Source organism: Vicugna pacos, chromosome 11 (assembly GCF_048564905.1).
Source record: "Vicugna pacos chromosome 11, VicPac4, whole genome shotgun sequence".
Taxonomy (NCBI): domain Eukaryota; kingdom Metazoa; phylum Chordata; class Mammalia; order Artiodactyla; family Camelidae; genus Vicugna; species Vicugna pacos.
The window spans coordinates 8,457,314-8,476,438 of record NC_132997.1 but is presented as its reverse complement, the minus strand read 5'-3'; the positions used below and the strand labels follow the sequence as shown (position 1 = coordinate 8,476,438).

The 19,125-nt window shown below is 39.4% G+C and overlaps 1 protein-coding gene and 1 long non-coding RNA gene across 2 annotated transcripts in view; one reads left to right on the top strand and one right to left on the bottom strand.

The window, feature by feature from the left end:
• Positions 1-19,125, top strand: part of LOC140699149 (uncharacterized) — a 259,144-nt gene that overhangs the window by 202,864 nt on the left and 37,155 nt on the right. The window contains exon 5 of the long non-coding RNA XR_012077150.1: positions 13,566-13,674. This is a non-coding gene — a long non-coding RNA (uncharacterized lncRNA). The remainder of the gene's footprint in view (positions 1-13,565; positions 13,675-19,125) is intronic.
• Positions 14,515-18,459, bottom strand: LOC107035170 (ral guanine nucleotide dissociation stimulator-like). The gene is made up of 7 exons (XM_072972199.1): positions 18,227-18,459; positions 17,716-17,826; positions 16,887-17,080; positions 16,191-16,250; positions 15,047-15,240; positions 14,705-14,846; positions 14,515-14,551 (listed from the first exon to the last, which is right to left on the bottom strand). The coding sequence occupies exons 1-7, from the start codon at positions 18,362-18,364 to the stop codon at positions 14,515-14,517; spliced, it is 876 nt and encodes a 291-aa protein (XP_072828300.1). The 5' UTR covers positions 18,365-18,459.

Genomic DNA, 19,125 nt, shown 5'->3' with positions numbered 1-19,125 from the left:
ATAAGAATGATTAACTATTTAAGATGTCATTTTCAGTAATAATTGTGGATAAAAACATAATAAAATGTCCCTCCCTCTGGAAAATAAATTAAAATATACATGATAAAATTTTAAAAGAAAATGAATTTAAAAAGAAAAAGAATCTGGAGAGTGACAGAGTTGCCAGAAAGAGAGAGGCATTCCACTGAAAGATGATAACATGTAGTCCAGGAGAGAACTCTGCAACAGCCCTGGTCAATTACCATAGTGTTTTGATTACAATATCTTCGTAATAGAGTTTGAAATCAGGCAATGTGATGCCTCCTGCTTTGTTTTTTCTCAAGATTGCTTTGGCTATTTGAGGTCTTTTGTTGTTCCATATAGATTTTAGAATTGTTTTTTTCTATTTCTATGAAGAATGTCATTGGAATTTTGGTAGGAAATGCATTACATCCGTAGATGGCTTGGGTAGTTTGGACATTTTGACAATATTATATTAATTATTTTGTTGCTCAAGAAGTCTGGCCCTCAGGCTTTTAAAGGTAAAGCCTTTTCAGGGAAAGACTTGGAGATGATGTTTTTGCCTGTTCCTTCTGCGTTGAGTCCTAGTTGGATAGCTGCTTAAATATTGCTTTTTTGTTTGGTATAGTCCTGTGGGATTCAACTCACAAACTGAAGCCCTGTTGGCTGTCAGAGCCAGATGATCTGGGGATCAGCCCCTCATGTAGCAACCATAAAATCTGGGTTACAGAGCATGTAAAGTTCCTTCAAGGGCGATACTCACAATTTAGAGTGGGTTGGAGGGAGAAGTCAGTGGAGTTTTCTGCAGGCTTCCATAATCTCTCGGGAGCCTAAGAGCCAGCCCCGGATTGTGCATTAAGCTAGAAACTCTGCCCTTACGCAGTGGCTTTGAAAGTATGTAGATCAACCATTTCAAGAAAACACTGGGGGATGGGTATTTTTATCTGTTACCTCTGCACTGAGTTCTGAGGGAAATAGCTGCATCAAGTGTGTGCCTACTAGGAACCACCTTTTTTTCTTCTATAGTTTTCTGGGTCTCCTGGATATAAGCAGCATTGGCCTTCAGAGGCTAGTGTTTTGAGGGTCCATCCCTCAGATGAGAATCTTAAAAGCTTAGTCATAAAGATTTAAAACAGAGAGCCCAAAAGTAAACACATATAAATGGTCAATTTTGTGGAAAAGTAGCTAAGAATATATACTAGAAAGAAAGAATAATCTTTAAAAAATAACGTTGGGAGGAATAAGTTAAGAGTTTGGGATTAACAGATACACACTGCTATATATAAAAATAGATAAAACAACAGGGATCTACTGAATAGTACAGGGAACTATATTCAACATCTTGTAATAGCCTACAATGGAGAAGAATCTGAAAAAGAATAAATATATATATATATAACTGAATCACTTTGCTGTACACTTGAAACTAACACAACCCTATAAATCAACTATACTCAATAAAAAATAAATAAGTAAAAATAATGTTGGGAAGACTGGATAGTCACATACACAAGAATGAAACTGAGCCTTTATCTTACACCATACACAAAAATCAATTCAGAATGGATTAAGACTTGAACATAATATCTGAAACTGTAGAACTTCTAGAAAAAAACATAGGAGGTTAAGTTCCTTGACATCAGTCTCTGCAATAATAATTTTTAGATTTGACACCAAAAGTAAAGGCTACAAAAGCAGAAATTAAACAGTGGGAATACATCAAACTAAGAAGTTTCTGCACTGCAAAGGAAACTTCAAAAAATGAAAAAGCAGTTTGTAAAATAGGAGAAAATATTTGCAAACCACATATTCAATAAGGGGTTAATAGCCAAAATATACAAGAACATGTACAAGTCAATACCAAAAAAGCAAACAGTCCAATTAAAAAATAGGCAAAGAACCTGAATAGACATCTCTCAAAAGACATACAAATTAACATCACTTATCATCAGGGAAATACAAATGAAAACCACAATGAGATATCACCTTACACCTGCTAGGATGGTTATTATCAAAAACACAGGAGATAATGTATGCTGATGTTGATACGGAAAAAAAAAAACTCTTGTATACTGTTGGTAGGAATGTAAATTGATGCATCCACTATGGAAAACAGTTCGGATTTTCCTCAGAAAATTAAAGATTAGTCTACCATAATGATCCCGCAATCCCAGTTCTGGTTACATAACCAAGGGCAATGATATTGTATCCTCAAGGAAATACCTTTACCTTCATGTTCATAGCAGCATTATTCACAATAGCCAAAGTTGGAAAAACAAAACCTGTGTCCATCAGTGGATGAATGGATAAAGAAACTGTTATATTAGTAGACTAGAAATGTTATCAAGAATTTGGAAAGGAGAAAGCAGATGGTAGTAATGGAGTAAAGGAAATAAAAATCTAAGATAGCAGCCACAGTCCATGGCTTCCCAAGGAGTCACCAGAGAAACTCTAAATATGGCAATAAGTATACAAAGATCAAGGATGAACATATGTAAATTGTTGCAGACACAATCCTCTCCCTTTTCTCCACAGAAGCAGCAGCTGCCAGTTGTGACCTCTGTACTTAGGTGAAGTCTGAGTAACTCCTTAGATGATATTGCACTCGACTTGAAAAGTTTAAAGTAGAATACTAATTCCTGTGAAAGGAAACAGAGAAAAACCTAAGAGACCAAGGGACTTAAGGAGGTGTTGAAAGGGAGAAAGGAGGGAGAATAAATCTCTGCCTTAAAGTGAGATAAGTTAAAGTGTTCCTCCAAGACTTTCTATCAGAGGAGATTGGGGGATTTTACCTGCCTGCTTATGTCACATCCACATTGGATATGCTGGACCAAAGGGATAAATCAGGTCTCAGGAAGGATGGAGCCAGTGGCCATGAGATTTCATCATGCTACTCAGAGGGGCATGCAATTTAAAACTTTAAATTATTTCTTTCTAGAATTTTCCATTTAACATTTTCTAACTGGGAGTAACCTTGGGTAACTGAAGACATGGAAAGTAGTACTGCAAATACAGGGGGACTACTGTACTCTTTAATAGAAAGTAAGAAACCATGTGACAAATAGAGCAACCTAGAGACTCAGCTTTATAAAATTACAGAACCAAAATATAAAAATAAAATACTAAAAATTTTTGGTAGATTTTTTTCTGATGTTTATATTTCAAGTTATAGATGTATAAACACAACAAATACAAAGTTTAAATTGTTGTTACCATTTGACAAATATAATGAAAATCATATCTGGGCATAAAATTTCTGTTGTTTTAAAATCCTAATATTCAAGTCAAATGCATGTGATAGTCCGGTTTTCATCACTGTGATTTTTTTTGTGTGTTTTTGTGAATTTGAATCACCTGTAAAAGCTGTGTATAGGTGAAATTTACATTTTTAAACTGAAATCATATGGGGAAATATTTATAGCAGACCCTGTGCACAGCCCCTGTTCTGACCGTTTTGATCTGCTCCTGAGGGCATCTAGCGCCAGTCTCTCTGGACCAGGGGGGCTTTTTCCAGAACTGTGGTGCACTAGTAAATGTCAGTCTGTTATCACGGTGAATTGACACCCCCTGGTAGCAGCCCTGAGTGAATGATTCCTAAGAATTGGTGCTTTCCTTTGATATGATAATTCTGTGATGTGTGTTTAATAACATTTTTCAAAGTTTTCAAACGGAATAAACTTCAGTTGCCTGTGGTGATGGTGAGCTTGGTATTCATCCTTACTGGCTGCTTTTTCTTGCAGGTACCACTTCCCTCCCCTGTACAGGCACCTCCTATATAAACTAGGACTATTCAGATCTCTACCTCGGGGTCTTTTGTAAGAATTCAAATTTAAACAGTCTATTTTCAGAAGACTTGAAAAAGATACAGTAATGCACACATCGTGTGTTTTAATGAACATCTATTGTAAACGATCACTTATAATAGTGAAATAACTTTATAAATAGCATTAAATTCCCTTACTAGGATTTTAATGCAAGACCAAATAGATGTATATATAATTTCAAAGCTTTAGAGATGACACTTAGAAGCAGATGATAATGTTTTAAGAATTAGACAGTATGTTGTGAATGTATTTCTATAAATCCATCCAGAAAAAGGCCTTTGGATTTTAATTTGGACTCTTTCAAAATTTTTAAAATTTATTTTTGATGGCAATGAGTTAGTAATTGATTTTTAAATAGTTCATTCAAATAGATTCCAAATTTTTGCTTAAGAAATATCTTGTTAGTTTGAATCTTTTTGTTTTTACTAGCAAGCTATTAATTATAATCAACTTTTCCTTACAGATAGAACATAAATAATACATTTTTAAAAATGGGTTGTATCTTAGTCACTTTTATCTAAACTGTAATATGCAATTGAGTTCAAAACCTTAAGTTTTCATAACAGAACTAATAAAATGCCCTGGTGAATAATTTTCTGTCTGAATAATGATATATTTAGTTATGATTCTGATCAGATAAATGTATACTAAGTCATGAATGACTTGGTTTGTGTTTGTTTTGGTTATAAACAGAACACAACACAATTAAATATAAGTTTCCTAAAGTATTTAACAGTAAATTTTTGACATGTATAACATGTTCCTAATATTATAACTCTTAAAAGTCATCAATATTTAAAGTATTACAATTTCTGTCATTAAGACTGATTGCACACCTGTAAACTGCCTTTCCTTATAATTAAAGGATTCAGTTTATTCATTAGCATGTTATATGGTTATATAGCATGTTTAAATTTGAAGGGAAAAAAAGACTCATTTATCAGAAAAAATAAAACAAAACATGAACATCTTAAACCCAAACATCTAAAGTTGCTAGTATAGGACTGTCTTTTCTTCAAGATTGTCATATGGCTGTGTTTAGATATTTGTCTCTTTATTATTTTTTTCTGATACTTAGGGAGCTATTTTAATGACAAAATTCAGGTTTTTTTTAATTTAAGAAAGAATCTGTATTTTTACTTTTGTATGTTGTTACCTATTTAATTTTTTCTAGTTTTCATGGAAATATATATAAAACTTTAAAGACAAATTTAAAAGATTATTTTACATGGGAAAAAGGTAGTCTTGAAATGTGAATTTCCTGTTTGTGTAGGTCTATCAGCCTATAAACCAGTGAACTATCAGCCATGTTTATATGGTTCTAAAATATTTATCTTTTTATTTTTGCAAAAGAAAGAGCACAACCACAAAATTAATTCAAGAAGAAAAATGTTTTAGTTATCCAAAAATTCACTTAAGAATTGAATATCAAATTTGTATACTATTCTAGCAGTGTTTGTGTAGTTTCTTATTTATATCACTTTGCTTACTGAGAAGATAAGGGGTTGAAATAATAATATACTTTTTCTAATCATATTTATCTTAACAATAGTTATACATCATCATAGAAATATACATTCAAATTCAACGGAAGGGTATTTTAGAATTAAAAATAGTCCTACTTGGCTTAATTTCCAAAATATACAAACAGCTCATATAGCTAAATATTAAAAAAAAATCAAAAAATGAAAAGAAGACCCATATAGACATTCCCCACAGAAATACAGATGGCCAGTAGGCACATGAAAAGATGATCAGCATTGCTAATTATTACAAAAATGCAAATCAAAACTACAATGACATATCACCTCATACCAGTCAGAATGGCCATCATCAAAATGTCTGCAAATGATAAAAGCTGGAGAGAATGCGGAGAAAAGGGAACCCTCCTACACTGTTGGAAGGAATGTTAAATTGGTGCAACCACTATGGAGGACAGTATGGAGTTTCCTTAAAATACTTTAAAATAAAGTTACCATATAATCCAGCAGTTCCACTTCAGGGCATATATCCATAAAAGACAAAAACTCTAATATGGAAAGGTGCATGCACCCCAATATTCATAGCAGCACTATTTACAGTAGCCAAGACATGGACGCAACATAAATATCCATGAATAAATGAACTGATAAAGAAGATGTGGTGTATATATACAATGGAATACTACTCTGCCATAAAAATAAACTAATGCCAATTGCAGCAAAAACATGGATAGACTTAGAGATTATCATACTAAGTGAAATAAGTCAGACAGAGAAAGACATATAATATGACTTATATGTGGAATTTAAAAAAAAAATCAATACAAATGAACTTATTTACAACTCCAAAGCAGACTCACAGACAGAAAACAAACTTACTGTTACTGAAGGGGATAGGGTTGGGGAGAAGTGAATCTGGAATTTGGGGTTAACAGATACAAACTACTGTATATAGAATAAACAACAAGGTCCTACTATATAGCACAGGGAACTATATTCAATATCTTGTAGTAACTTTTAATGGAAAAAAAATCTGGAAAAGAATATACATATATGTATAACTGAATCACTTTGCTGTACACCAGAAACTAACACAACATTGTAAATCAACTATACTTCAATTATAAAAAAAGCTTTACTTACTCCTTCTCCTACACCACACTAAAAGTTCAATTTTTAGTTTCTTTTTATTTTTGTCTATTAAAACATAAATATGTATTTTCAAATGTTTTTTAATATATATACACACATATATATATAATATACATACACATACATATATATGTGTGTGTATATATATATGCTCAACTTTAGGTAATGCTTTAAATGTATATTTCCCCATCTCATTTGATAAATAATTTGACCGGAATTAAAAATTCTAAATTCAAAATAATCCTCCCTCAGAATTTCAAAGGCTGTGCTTGGTTATCTTTTAGCTTTTAATGTCGCTACTGAGATGTCTGATTCAAATTTTGTTATTCATTGATCTTAGATAATCAAGAAAGTGGGACAGTGTTTACTTCTAGGGAGATGTAACATTTTACTGAATGCAGACATCCCATTGTCTTCAGTACCTGATTTCCTTTAGAATAGAATTGTAGATGTGTTTGGGAAAGAGTATACAGATCTTTCATTGTATCTGCAGTGACTTATTTCACAAAGAAAAATATTTGGAACAAAAGTAGGAACCAGTTAAGATCTGTTAAGTATAGTTTGTGTTATTCTCTGGACTCATGTGTGTGCAACAAACACATACATATATGTTTGTGCATGTATATGTCACATCCTTGATGACACGAAAATGCATTTGTAGATTTATTTTTTGAAACACAATGATATCACTTTGCAGATTTTTCTTTTAGTCTACATACAATTAGGGACAGACATAAAATAAATATTTTCAGAAGATGATGCGAATCAATGCACGAATGTGTCGATGAGATAAGGGAAGTTAAATAAAGTGGAGGAAATGATAGGAATGGCACAAGTCTAACATGCAGAAGAGTTTTTATACATCAATTTTACTAGAATTAATTTAATGAGTAATGAATTTTATACTTAAATTCAAAGTCTTAACACTAACATTCACTTGTTATATGTTAAAAAAAAAAAAAAAACCAGTCCATACTGTGAATACATTAGGTAGAATAAAGTTTCACAAATTTTGTGTCTCCTGGAATTTTTTCTTTTAACACCATAGATAAGTGGCAGAGAAATTGTTTTTAAAAGCGTAATTATGAATAGACTGAAAAAGCTTCTTGATGCACTTAAGACATTCTAATTTATTCTTCTTGAACACATGATGCAAAGATTCATCTTTTCTTCACATAAAACACCACAACAAGGAGATGTGCCACCATACTCATTTGATGTTTGGGGAAAATGTTCAGTTTAGCAAATGGTCAAGTTTCTTAGTGATTATTTTTCCATTGAAAAAATACATTTTTGTGTGCTGTTTTGCAATTATAATGATCTACTTGGGTTCTGCATATGCTCTACTTCTTGATGAACCCACACAGTCTTCTTGCTGCTTTTTTGTCATTCAGAGTTTATTGTTTTAGATTTCTGAGGTTTTCTATTTTGGTAGTGTAAGAGTTCTGAAGCTGAAATGGTATCTCTGTCATCTGTTTTCACTTTTTAACATGCTTTTACATAAGATATTGAAAAAATGCAGAAAATAAAAAAATAGATAAGTCTTAAATATTACTAGCACTTACAAGTTATCAGCCTTAATATTTTGGAATGTATGTTTCCAGTTTTATCAGTGTATTTCATTTATCAGTGTAATTAATTTTTAAGATAAACAAGACCTATATGATCCCATATGTCTTTTAAAAATAAATTGCAAAAGTAGAGATGAAGCCAAAGTTCCCTAGATATCACAACTCATATGGATTTCTCCAAGTACAGGGAGGACTATCAGAAGATAAGCAGCAAAAGAAGATTAAGTGCCCCCGTAGATCATTTCCAGACATGGAGGCTCTCTATTTTCTGTTGGATTTGTTTATTTGTGATGCTATACACCAGTGAATCATTATTTAAATTACAGCTTTCTTATACATTTGATGATTTTAAAAACTATCTGCCTTTGTTCTTTTATTCAGACTTTTATTTTGTCTCTTATTACATGTAAACTTTAGAATTAGTTCTTCAGCATCAGAAAGTTACCTTTTAGGATTTTGATTGCAATCATGCTGAAGATATAAAGGAACTTGGGAAGAACTGACATTTTTTTCTAATACAAAGTCTTATATCCATTGACAACATGGGATATACTGTCATTTATGTAAGATTCCTTTCATCAATCAACAGATGTATGGCTGTTTTTCTTTTTTCTGTTTAAAAAAGATTTCTGTTCCCCTGATACTTATTCTGTATCACCACTTGCCAGTATTGATGTAGTAGCAGCTGTCACTTCAAGAAGCCTAAGTCTGGTGTTTCCTGTGTGTGAGATTAATAAGTGTTAAGCTTATATGCAAAATGTTGGTCCTGAATGAACATGGTGACATTTTAAAAATAATTAAGTGTGTAGCTATTACATCATCACTTATCTCCTTCAATATTTAGTTTTGACAGATGTCATAAGTTGTGTATTTCAACTCTCCAGAATTGTTACAGAGGTAAACATATTATCATAGATTTGTACAGCCCTAAAGGAGTATTCTAATAGTAATTTAATAATAATATTGGTGGAAAATACTGTGTTTGCCATTATGATGTTTGTTTTTTGTGGGAATTGTTGCATTTAATACTAACAAAGATCCTATAATTTATAGAGTTTGGAACATGGATATAGAGTGAAATTTAGTAATTTGCAATAGATTCTATTACTAAAGTTGTACCCAAAGCCTACGACATAAGCTCCTTAGAAATGCAGGATCCCAGGCCCCATCCCAAGCTTGAATTTACATTGTAGCAAGATTTAACAATGTAATTCATTTACATATTGAATTTTGAGAGGTGTCCAACGTGTCACAGAGTTAGTATGTTCTGTGGTTGGAGTTTGTGTCTGGACATTCTGAGTCTTGTTCCTACCCTCTTCACCACTTTCCTATCCTACTTAACCAATTTCTGTTGTAGACAATCCCAACAAATTATCATGTATTTTTTGTATAACCTTCTAAAATTAGAGAAGTGCATGAGAAAATACATCTCATTTTGACCAGCTACAATTATTGTTATTTTATAGAAAGGAAATCAACCTTTCTCTGACTTCCAACTCAATATTTTGTATTGCTTTATGCTACGGAGAAAATAAATCTAACCTCTTCTCTTAGGAAGGGAAAAATTTCCCCTCTTTCCTTTCTCAGCTTAACTGATTGAGTAATTAAAATGATACAAGACTGATTAACAGGAGAAAAAAATTAATTATATACATGGTAAACATACCATGTTTAAACATGAGAGATTTCGAAGATAGTCAGGCAAAATTGAGGTGTATATGTCCTTCTGGATTAAGGAGAAGGGGGAGAGGGTTTGAGACTTCAAGAGGAAGGAAGGCAATTCACAGGACAATAAAAAAAAAGAGCAAATATTTTGTAAACAAGTATTTACTGAGCTATGCAGAAACAACAGAGCACAGAGAGGAATTTTAACAAATAGACTTTGCTAGATTCCTCTGTGTCTACCACACCACTTTCATATCTATACTATAGGTATCTCTGGTGATGATTCTCTTCCCTGGAATAAGCCTTCTCTCTGAATTCTTTTGGGCAGTTGAGGGAGAGGAGAAAGGAACAGCTTCCTGAGTCTTCTGTTTCTTCCTCATGCCAAAGAGACACATTTTGGGGTGGCAAATTTTCCTTCCTGACCTCTTGATGTGCCTGCCCTGTAAATAGTTCAAGACAAGTTTCACGTTACCGGTTTTTTTCCTAAAATGCATAGCCAATTGATTTAATCTATTCCTAATTTTTTTTATGTATTTTTTTGTCATCACATCCTCCCTTATGGTGTATTCTACTTTTCATTGAGTAACCTTGAAATGCCTATAATTCATTAATTCATTCATGAAAATTTATTGAGAATCTATTATGTGTCTCTGCTACATGCCAGAGAAAGAATTAGGAGCAGCAAGATATGCTTGTCCCTGTCTTTATGGATTTTGGGGATTGAACTAATAAATGATATTGAAACCTTAGCAACACACAAACTATTATTTCCCTTGTTCTGGCTGTTATAGTTCTATTATTGAAGACAGACTATATAATTTTTTTTGGTTGTTATATGACAGCAGGCCAGATATTATCACTTAGTTTTGAAAGTGCTTTTTGAAAGTATTTTCAGGATTTATTAGTCTAGAAAAATGAATACACATAATCTGCATATGCAATAATAATAGTGTATTTTAAATAAAATTTTACTTTTTTCAAAACAATACTATATACATAATTTCATTTAAGCTCGCAGAACACCCTGAAGAATGACATAAAGAGGACATGGACTCCATTTGAAGATCAAGAAATTCAAGTTCAGAAAATATAAATGATCTGAACAAGCTCAGAGTGGGTTATTACTGGTGCATCTTCAGAGTTCCAGTTTGAGGCTGTTTCTCACTCATGTTTGCTGCCATGACTTTGAGAGAATATGACCAATTGTCATGATTTATTTTCTTTTTAGTCCCCTTTTTTCTAAAATTCTTTTTTTTTTGCTTTTAATCATTTTTATAATAACATTTATATTAGTAAACATCACTCTATCATTGCATTAGTAGACACACATATGTGAATACAGCTAAATGACATTATTATTGGGTGAAAATAAAATCACAACTCATTTATCCTACTGAGAAAGATATGACAATGATGTGCTTTGTCAGTCTTATTAACAGGAACTTAGATTCCTTGATATGACATTAGAAATTCTAAAAATCTCCACAGGTCCAATTTTGGCTATTTTCATTAAAATGCTATTGTGACTTTTACAAGACTTTACTAGGTACATTTTCATGAGTAGGCTTTCATATAATCTTTTCACAATTCTTAACACTTAGCTATCATTTTAGCAAACAACCAAATGATTTATTCAATGACAAGGTGAAAAGTGGTTTAATGCCATTGAATCCAACATAGAACTGATGAATAGACAACTGTACTTAAGAAAATGATGTGGAGTTTTTTACAATAAGGTGTTTACTATTCGTTAGTTTTCTTGTTTTTAATCATTAAGGCTGATTCATTTGCAACACATACATTTTGTCATAGTATTATTGGTAGCATCATTAAGGACACAATAAATGCATGCTTTTGATGAAACCGAAAAACAAATTTTGTGAAATGTATTTGATTCGAAGAAATTAAAACAGCAACTACAAGCACATTAATCAACTACACAAGAACTTAAAATGAAAGTATAAAGAGAATGAATAACAGCTAGAGTATTTACTATTTTCTGCTTCTAACATGTAATTAATAAGCAGTGACATAAAGGTATAATTTGCTTAAAGAATTTTACAAAGAAACCTATCATGATTTTTTTTTACACAAGAACCAAAGCATATATGTTAAAATATCTCTCTAATTTGGTTTCTTTTTCATGGTTGTAAGTTTATTTTAGAATTAATATATGCCATTATTTATAATAGCCAAAAGATGGAAAGAAACCAAATGTCCATCAGCAGATGGATAAAAAAATAGTCTATACATACAGTCAATATTATTGAGCCTTAAAAAGGATTGAAATTCTGATACATACCACAACATATTTATATAAACCATAAAAATATTCTATTATGTGAAACAATCCAGACACAAAAGGACAAACATTGCATGATTCCACTTATACAGGGAACATAGAAAAGGCAAATTCAAGAGACAGAAAATACCATAGAGATTACCAGGGGCTGGGAGGATGGGACAATTGGGAGTTACGATTTAATGAGTGCAGAGTTTCTATTAGGGATGATGAAAAAGGTCTGGAAATGGATAGTGGTGATGGTTACACAACATTGTGAATGTATTTTATACCACTGAAGTTTACACTTAAAAATAGTTAAAATGATAAATTTTGTTATATATATTTTACCAAAATAAAAAGTATACTGCTAAGAAACAGTATACTGCTAAGTGTAAATCTAATAGAGATGTTCAAGACCTTTATGAAGAAAATTATAAGACCACCTGAAGATCATGAAAGAATAGCTAAATACATGGGAAAATGTACCATATTCATGTGATTAGGGATCTCAGTGGTAGAGATGTCATTTTTTTCCTTATATTAATCTATACATTTTATGTGAATCCAATAAAAATTCAAGCAACATTAAAAAAAGAATTAATACATACTAGATGATTAAAAATTCATGTTTTGAGCATAGGTAATCTTTGGAAAATGTTGACAAATATTTTTATCAGTGATTGAATTAGCATTTTTTTGCATTCTCTTTCTATTGTATTTTATATATATATACTTTAGTACACATGTATGGATTATTGAAAGGGTTCAACTCAATGGAATTACAATATGTAAATGGCTTTATTTTATCAATAATCACTGCCTTTTAACCAGAATAGTGCTAAGTAATGTAGAATGTTTATCTCAAGTGGATAATCTAGAAGAAAATAAATTGAAGGAGAGGGGAAAGCTCAGAACATCAAAAAAAGAAAAAAATTCTGTCTGCAAAGTTGCCAATACATAGTAAGTACTAAGTAAATTTGAGTTTCTCTTCTCATAAATTTGATTAAAACAATTATCAGGCTGATAAACTGTTTCTTAGTATTGATAAACGTTATACAAAATAGTGTTTATTATAATTACAGGCTTTGGAATCCCAATTAAACTACTTCCTAGGTATGTGACATTATTTTGTGTAAGGCTATCTTTGTTACACCTCAGTTTTCTTATCTTAAATGGTTATAATTAGAATACCTGTCAAAACGTGTTGTGAAGATTAAACACAATCATTAATATTTTCCACTATGACATCATCATTACGGCAGGGGAGGAAGGTGCCTAGGTATGATGACCTCCTGTCAGGAAAGCTCCAGGAGAGTCCCCATTTCAAACACATTCCCCTAGCCTGTCCTATCTTCCCTCCCAACTCTATACATTCAGCAATACACGTCCATCTTCTTGGCCAAGTGCTGGGCAAGAGACCTGTAATATGCTCAAGTCCAAGGTGTAGACTCTGCTCCCAGGTGGCTGAGCGTTCCTTATAATACAATCCAGGGAAAGCCATTGTAGGTAGAGGAGTAGGTAATTAAAATCAAAACCTGTCCCTCTCCCACAGTTCTTATCATCACTGTTCTTCCTTCTGACACTTTAGGATACACGGGATTGTAGCAAAGCTCCCCAGGGGAAAGCAGATTCAGTGCTCTGGGGATAGAAGTCGATGAGGACCCACCTTGGCTGTGCTGAGCAGGAGAACTTCCCTGGTGAGTGACTCCCACTGAGACCTACTGCCCCGCTTCCACTGTCTCCTAGGGATTCAGGGACAACCCCACTGTCCTGTGAGCAGACCGCTTTCTACCCAAGTCTACATCACACGCACACAAGGCAACATGAATTAAAATATCTCTTGTACATTGCACTGACTGTCAAAGTCTTTTATTTAAATAGATATTTACAAACGCAGACGGTTGGAGGGAGAGAGGAAGGGACAGAGGTGGACACAGATGGGGGCTGGACACAGAAGAACACACGTCTGTGTATCCCAAGTGACGACTTCCACTCAGTGGCTCAATTTCTGTTTGTGAATTAAAGTGTATTGAGATTAGGGCTGAAACGAGATTGAAGAAAGAAAACAAACCACTATAGCTTAAAGAAATCCTCACTTTCTAAAACATGTTCTGAGGAGGGCTAAATTGGGAAGGAGCACTTTGGAATGGAACAGTGTTTCTCAGAAGCAGTGACATCCCTCCCTCTGGTGGCCGTACGGGGAATGGCATGTGAGCCGCTGGCTCCATGGATGTCGGACAAACAGGCAACATTCACACAAACACAAAATCAGTCTCACTGCTGGAAGAAAACAAATCCTCTAAGGTCAAAATTTGGGGTTGCCTTCTAAGTCCTTGTCTTGATCATGCCATGAGCGGCCACTTACCAAGGGTGGGGTCTCAGGGAGTGTTGATGGAGGCCCTGAGCTGGGCCCTGGGCCCACAGCGGACAAGAGGGAGGAGGCCGCTGCCTCACAGGACCTGCAGGGAGAGGGTGGGAACGTGCTGGGGCCACTTGTCCACATCCCCGCCCTGTGTGTCTGGTGCAGAGAAGTGAGTCTATCCAAACAGAGACATGTAGGGCACGTTGATGTTTCTATTAACCATAAAACACCGACACAACAGGCCGCAAGGAATATGTTATCACCTCTAAGAATAATCCGGAATTGTAAATCACAGACACCTCAGGAACAGTGGGCGTCCCGGCCCTGAAGGCGACGGGAGGCAGCAGAGCCGGACTGATACTTACAGTGCGTCCCTCTGCTCTGGCTCTGGCTCTGGCTCTGGCTCTGGCGCCGGCGCTGGCGCTGGCGCTGGCGCTGTTGCAGGCAGGAGAGCTGGAGCTGGCTCTCCACCCAGAGGGGTTTCCCCAGCGGGTTCTGGGGCTGGTGCTGTAGCTCCAAGAAGGGAAACTCTCATCAATAGGACTGCTTTCCCACGTGTCTCCCAAAGCCAGGGGAGCCCTCACTGCTACTCAATCAAATCTCACTCCAGGATTCCACCCCCAGGGAGTCTTCCCAGGCTCTGCTCTGTGGGGTCCAGTGCCGTCCCCTCCCCACCCACCAGATCCCCCACCCTGCATCCTCCTCACCATCACTGTCTGCCTCTGGGAGTTCCAGTTGCTCCAGCTGTGCCAGGAGGAGGTGGGCCTGCTGCTCCAGGTCTGAGCCAGGCATGCTGAGCTCTACATAAGCGACAACCATCTTCAGGCATGGGAATTCTGGAGGCTGGTGGAAATCGCCTGGGTACTGGAACATCCAGGTGCCCAGGATGGAGGCCATGGCCCTGGGGGTAGTCAGGGGGGCACCAGAGTCAGAGGCTTGGCCTTTCCTACCACGTTGGGCTCCCAGGGCAGCCCTGCAGGGACCTGGGCCTTTTTGCCTTTGGCTCCTGCCCATCCAGAGGCCGGCTCTGCTCCATGTGCCATCTCAGCTGGCAGTGTGGGCAGAGGCGGGCTTGGACACAGAGGAGGGGCTGCTACAAGCCTTCTGAAGGGACAGCCCTGGCTCAATGGCGTGACCACCTGTCCACCGCTTCAGGGACACCTGTCACCCTGCTATGTCCCTCTGCCTGCCCCTCCCCACTGGATGGCACGTCTGTGAGGACAGGCAGGCTGTGTGCTCTGGCCACTGCCCTCTAAGGGACACGGGAGCTGCTCTATGAGTGCCTGAGCCCGGAGGGAACAGACAGGCTGTGTCGGCCATCCAGGCTGCCCTCGGGCCTCCTCACTCCTCAGACTTTAGCTCCTGCACCTGCTGGCTGCAGAATCCTCCAGGGACCCTGCCTGGGTCTCCTTCTGCCCCTGCCACTCAGCATCATCAGGATGGGCTCAGCTGTCCCCTGAGGCTCCCTGGGTCCCCTGAGCACCAGCTGAGTCCCCACCATTGAGGCTCCACTAGATGGTGGGCAGGATGCTCTCCACCCCTCGTGTTCTGTGTCTCCCAAATGGCGTGTGGGCAGGGATGGGATGGATAGGGGATGCTTGTGGGTTTTCTTCACTTTTGACTCTGTCCTCTGACCTCCCAGATGCCCCTCACAGCGCCACAGTCCCGTCCACAGCTCTCTGGGTCTCGTCTCTTCTTTGCCAGGGGAAGTCCTAGGACTTCTGCTCTCAAGCCAGACTCGCAGGATATGCAGGATCCAGGATTCCGCCCACCTCTGCCCAACCAGAGAGCCCAGAGCTTCACACACTATTTGGGGAAGGAGTCCTTCCCGCTTCAATCCAAGAGACTCACTGTTTCAGCTGGTGCAGGGGTCCCCCGTCCTCTTCCATAACAGGGAGGACGCATCCGTATCTAGAGGAGAGCAGGAAGGCGTCACATGGACTGTCCCGAGCACACTAGCTGGATGTGCTGTCTAGTGTGACAGTGTGACACCCGAGAGAATGGAAGCCCTGGAGGGCAGGGCTGATGTGTGCTCGATGCATTAAATGATGGTTGTTCCTAGAAAAGCCTGTGTCCCTGGGGGCCCTTCCTATACATTTGAGGAATGAGTGAGTGAGCCCACCTGGCCCCAAGGCGCACATCTGAGTGGGCCTGGGACCCCACTTGTCCCTCCCAGGGATCCCTGTTCTCACTCTCCCAGGACAGGGACAGCTAATGGCGTCACCGATCCCCTTTGAAATGGGAAAACAGTTCCACCCGAGGCCAAAGTCCCAGTGACACAGGAGGCAGACGCTAGCTCTTGGGCAGGAGGACAATGACAAATTCGCACAACCACAGCCCCGCCAGCTGCCCTTTCCATGAGCCAGGTCCCCGGAGAGCACCTTCCATGAAGGTCTCCCTCTGTTCCTACCCTCCTAGGGCCCGATCCTCTCTTGACCCCAGCGTGCAGGGGGGACCCTGAGGCTCAGAGAGGTAGAGGAACAATGCCTCATGGCTCTGATGGTAGGTGGCCAGGTCCCCAATGTCCCATGAAGACACAGTGCTCACCTTCGGAACAGATGGTCCAGCACCTGCTGGGCGGTGACAAAACTTCGATAATTGCCCAGAAATGTATTCAAATAGGAGGGGTGCCCGCCCAGAACGGCAGGCACCAGCTTTGCCACCAGCTTCTCCAGCCTGTGTCGCTGGAGGCTCCAAGCCCTGTAGGCCTCATCCCCGCTCCCTGATGGTCCAGCTCCCCCCTGGGGTGGAAAGAGGAGAGACATGAATCAGAGGCAGCACCGGGGACCCCCAGGCACTTGGGGCTGGAGATTAGACCGAATCCTCAAGCCTCAAGCACTTGTGCCTGAGGTGGAACGGGGGAGCCCTGAGCAGATCCAAGGTTCTCGGCATCACCAGTACCGGGGGCGAAGGGCAGTGATGAAATGCATCAGTGTCTCAGATCCCTGTGTTGGCACCGCAGTGCCGGCCCCTCCCTGCATGTACCACATTATCCCCGTGACTGCTGTCACGGCATCCCATTCTAGGGATGAGAACACAGCGGCTGAGCCTGGGGTGGGAGGGCTCAGGATCTTCAGGTTAATGTGGACACGTGGGGATGGAGAAGAAACAGGACAACGTGTAGAAAAATGCAGAAATACCCTTGACTTCACATAGACTGAAGTTCTGTCTGAGTCTCTTTCTGAGAGTCGGACTCATATGTGGGCACTGACTTTGCGTCTGGCCAAGGCAGGGCCTGGGTTGTGACGGCAGATGGGGGAGACGGGGGATCAGATCCCTTTGCCAGCAGCTCTCTTAAGAGGCAGCCCAGGGGAGAAGCGGGGCAGCAGCGGGGCCCGGGGCTTCCTGGGTGTGGAGTCTCCTAGCTCACACTCACCCTGAGCGCGTCCTGGGCTCTGCTGCTCTCGTGGGGCACCTGCGCCTCCTGCAGGGAGGTGGAGCGGGGATCTCCGTGGACCAGGTCCTGTCCCGTCCCGTGTGTGGAGTCCTGTAAATACAGTGCCCAGAGGCCAGGCAGGAGCCTCAGAGCCCTGGCTGGTTCTCCGACCCACTAGACATCTCCAGTCCTGACACACATCCACCACTGTCTGCACAGACCTCCTTCAGGGGCAGAAAAGCTGACAAAGTGGGAGCCTTTTATTCCCATTGACACAGAGAAGATGCCCCTCAGGAGTCCTCTTTCCCCCTTATCAGCCCTGTCCTTGGGTGCGGCCATGACAGGACCCCCAGGTCACCAAGTGTTCAACAAGCCATTCCTGCCCAGAGGGGACACCTCCTCTCAAGTCCCCCTTCAGCGACATGGAGATGAGGGAAAGCGGGCCTGCCCAGGGAGGGCCCCCAATGGAGGCCGGTCCCAGACTGGCCTTCTCCAGGCCACCCAGCGTTACCTTAGGTGACCTCCTCAAAATAGGCCACAGGCGCCTGGGTGGAGGGTTCCACAGACGCCTACAGCCACCGAAGAACCTCGCAGTCCAGGGTTTCCTGGCGGAGAAGCCCCGGGAGACCGGGAAACAAGAGGAGAACATCCTGTGTCTTCAACTGTCTCCAGCCAAGTGCGCTGGCTCTGGAGCTGTTGTCCGAATGTGGGTGCCTGGTAACCAGGTTCCATTTCGGTTGGGGTCTGTTAAGGATGTGATGTCACTTCCTGGGGTCCACTTCCTGGAACCCCCTCCTCAGACGACACCTCCACATGAGCCCTCTGGGCTGCTTGCCTGCTCACGCCCTTCTCCACGCAAACCCGCACCTTGCACAGTTAGAGCAGCCCCGCCGTCTCTATAGCTGCCGGGGGAGGTTCTGCAGGCAGCTTTGAGGAGACGCCCTGGCTTCCAGAATCCACTCCTCATCCTTACCTGTTCTCCATCCTGGGGAAGTCCTGGTGTGTGTCCAGGCCGGTGTGTCTCCCCACCTGCACAGTGGGAATGATTCTAGCAGGTTCTTCTAGCGATGTCCTCATGCATAAGCAGAATAAGACCTGAAAAGTAGGGGAGTGTTGTCATGTGTGGGTGATGTCTCCTTCCCCTTTTTTCGTTTTCTTTCTTCCTCCTCTATGTTCCTCTTCTGATCCCACCCCATCATCCTTTTTCAATGTCATTGAGCACAGGTCTCTTTGTGTCTGTCTTTGTGTGTATATGTTTGTGTGTGTGTCTAATCCAGCACTCACACTGTGTGACCATCAGAAAACTGCCCCCACAAAAGAGTGATGGGCAAGAGCATCCTGAGGTCAAGGGTTTCTAATTTCCAAAGCAACCCCAATGAGTGTGGCTGAAGCCCTGAGTATGGTGTCACA

What these genes read in the sequence shown, in the direction of transcription:
- LOC107035170 (XM_072972199.1), bottom strand. Translation starts at nt 18,364, where the DNA reads ATGTTCTCCTCTTGTTTCCCGGTCTCCCGGGGCTTCTCCGCCAGGAAA. An exon ending in CCCCTGCACCAGCTGAAACA is followed by an intron (nt 15,241 to 16,190) that starts GTGAGTCTCTTG and finishes GACTACCCCCAG; the next exon opens with GGCCATGGCCTCCATCCTGG. An exon ending in CCCAGAGGCAGACAGTGATG is followed by an intron (nt 14,847 to 15,046) that starts GTGAGGAGGATG and finishes TTGGAGCTACAG; the next exon opens with CACCAGCCCCAGAACCCGCT.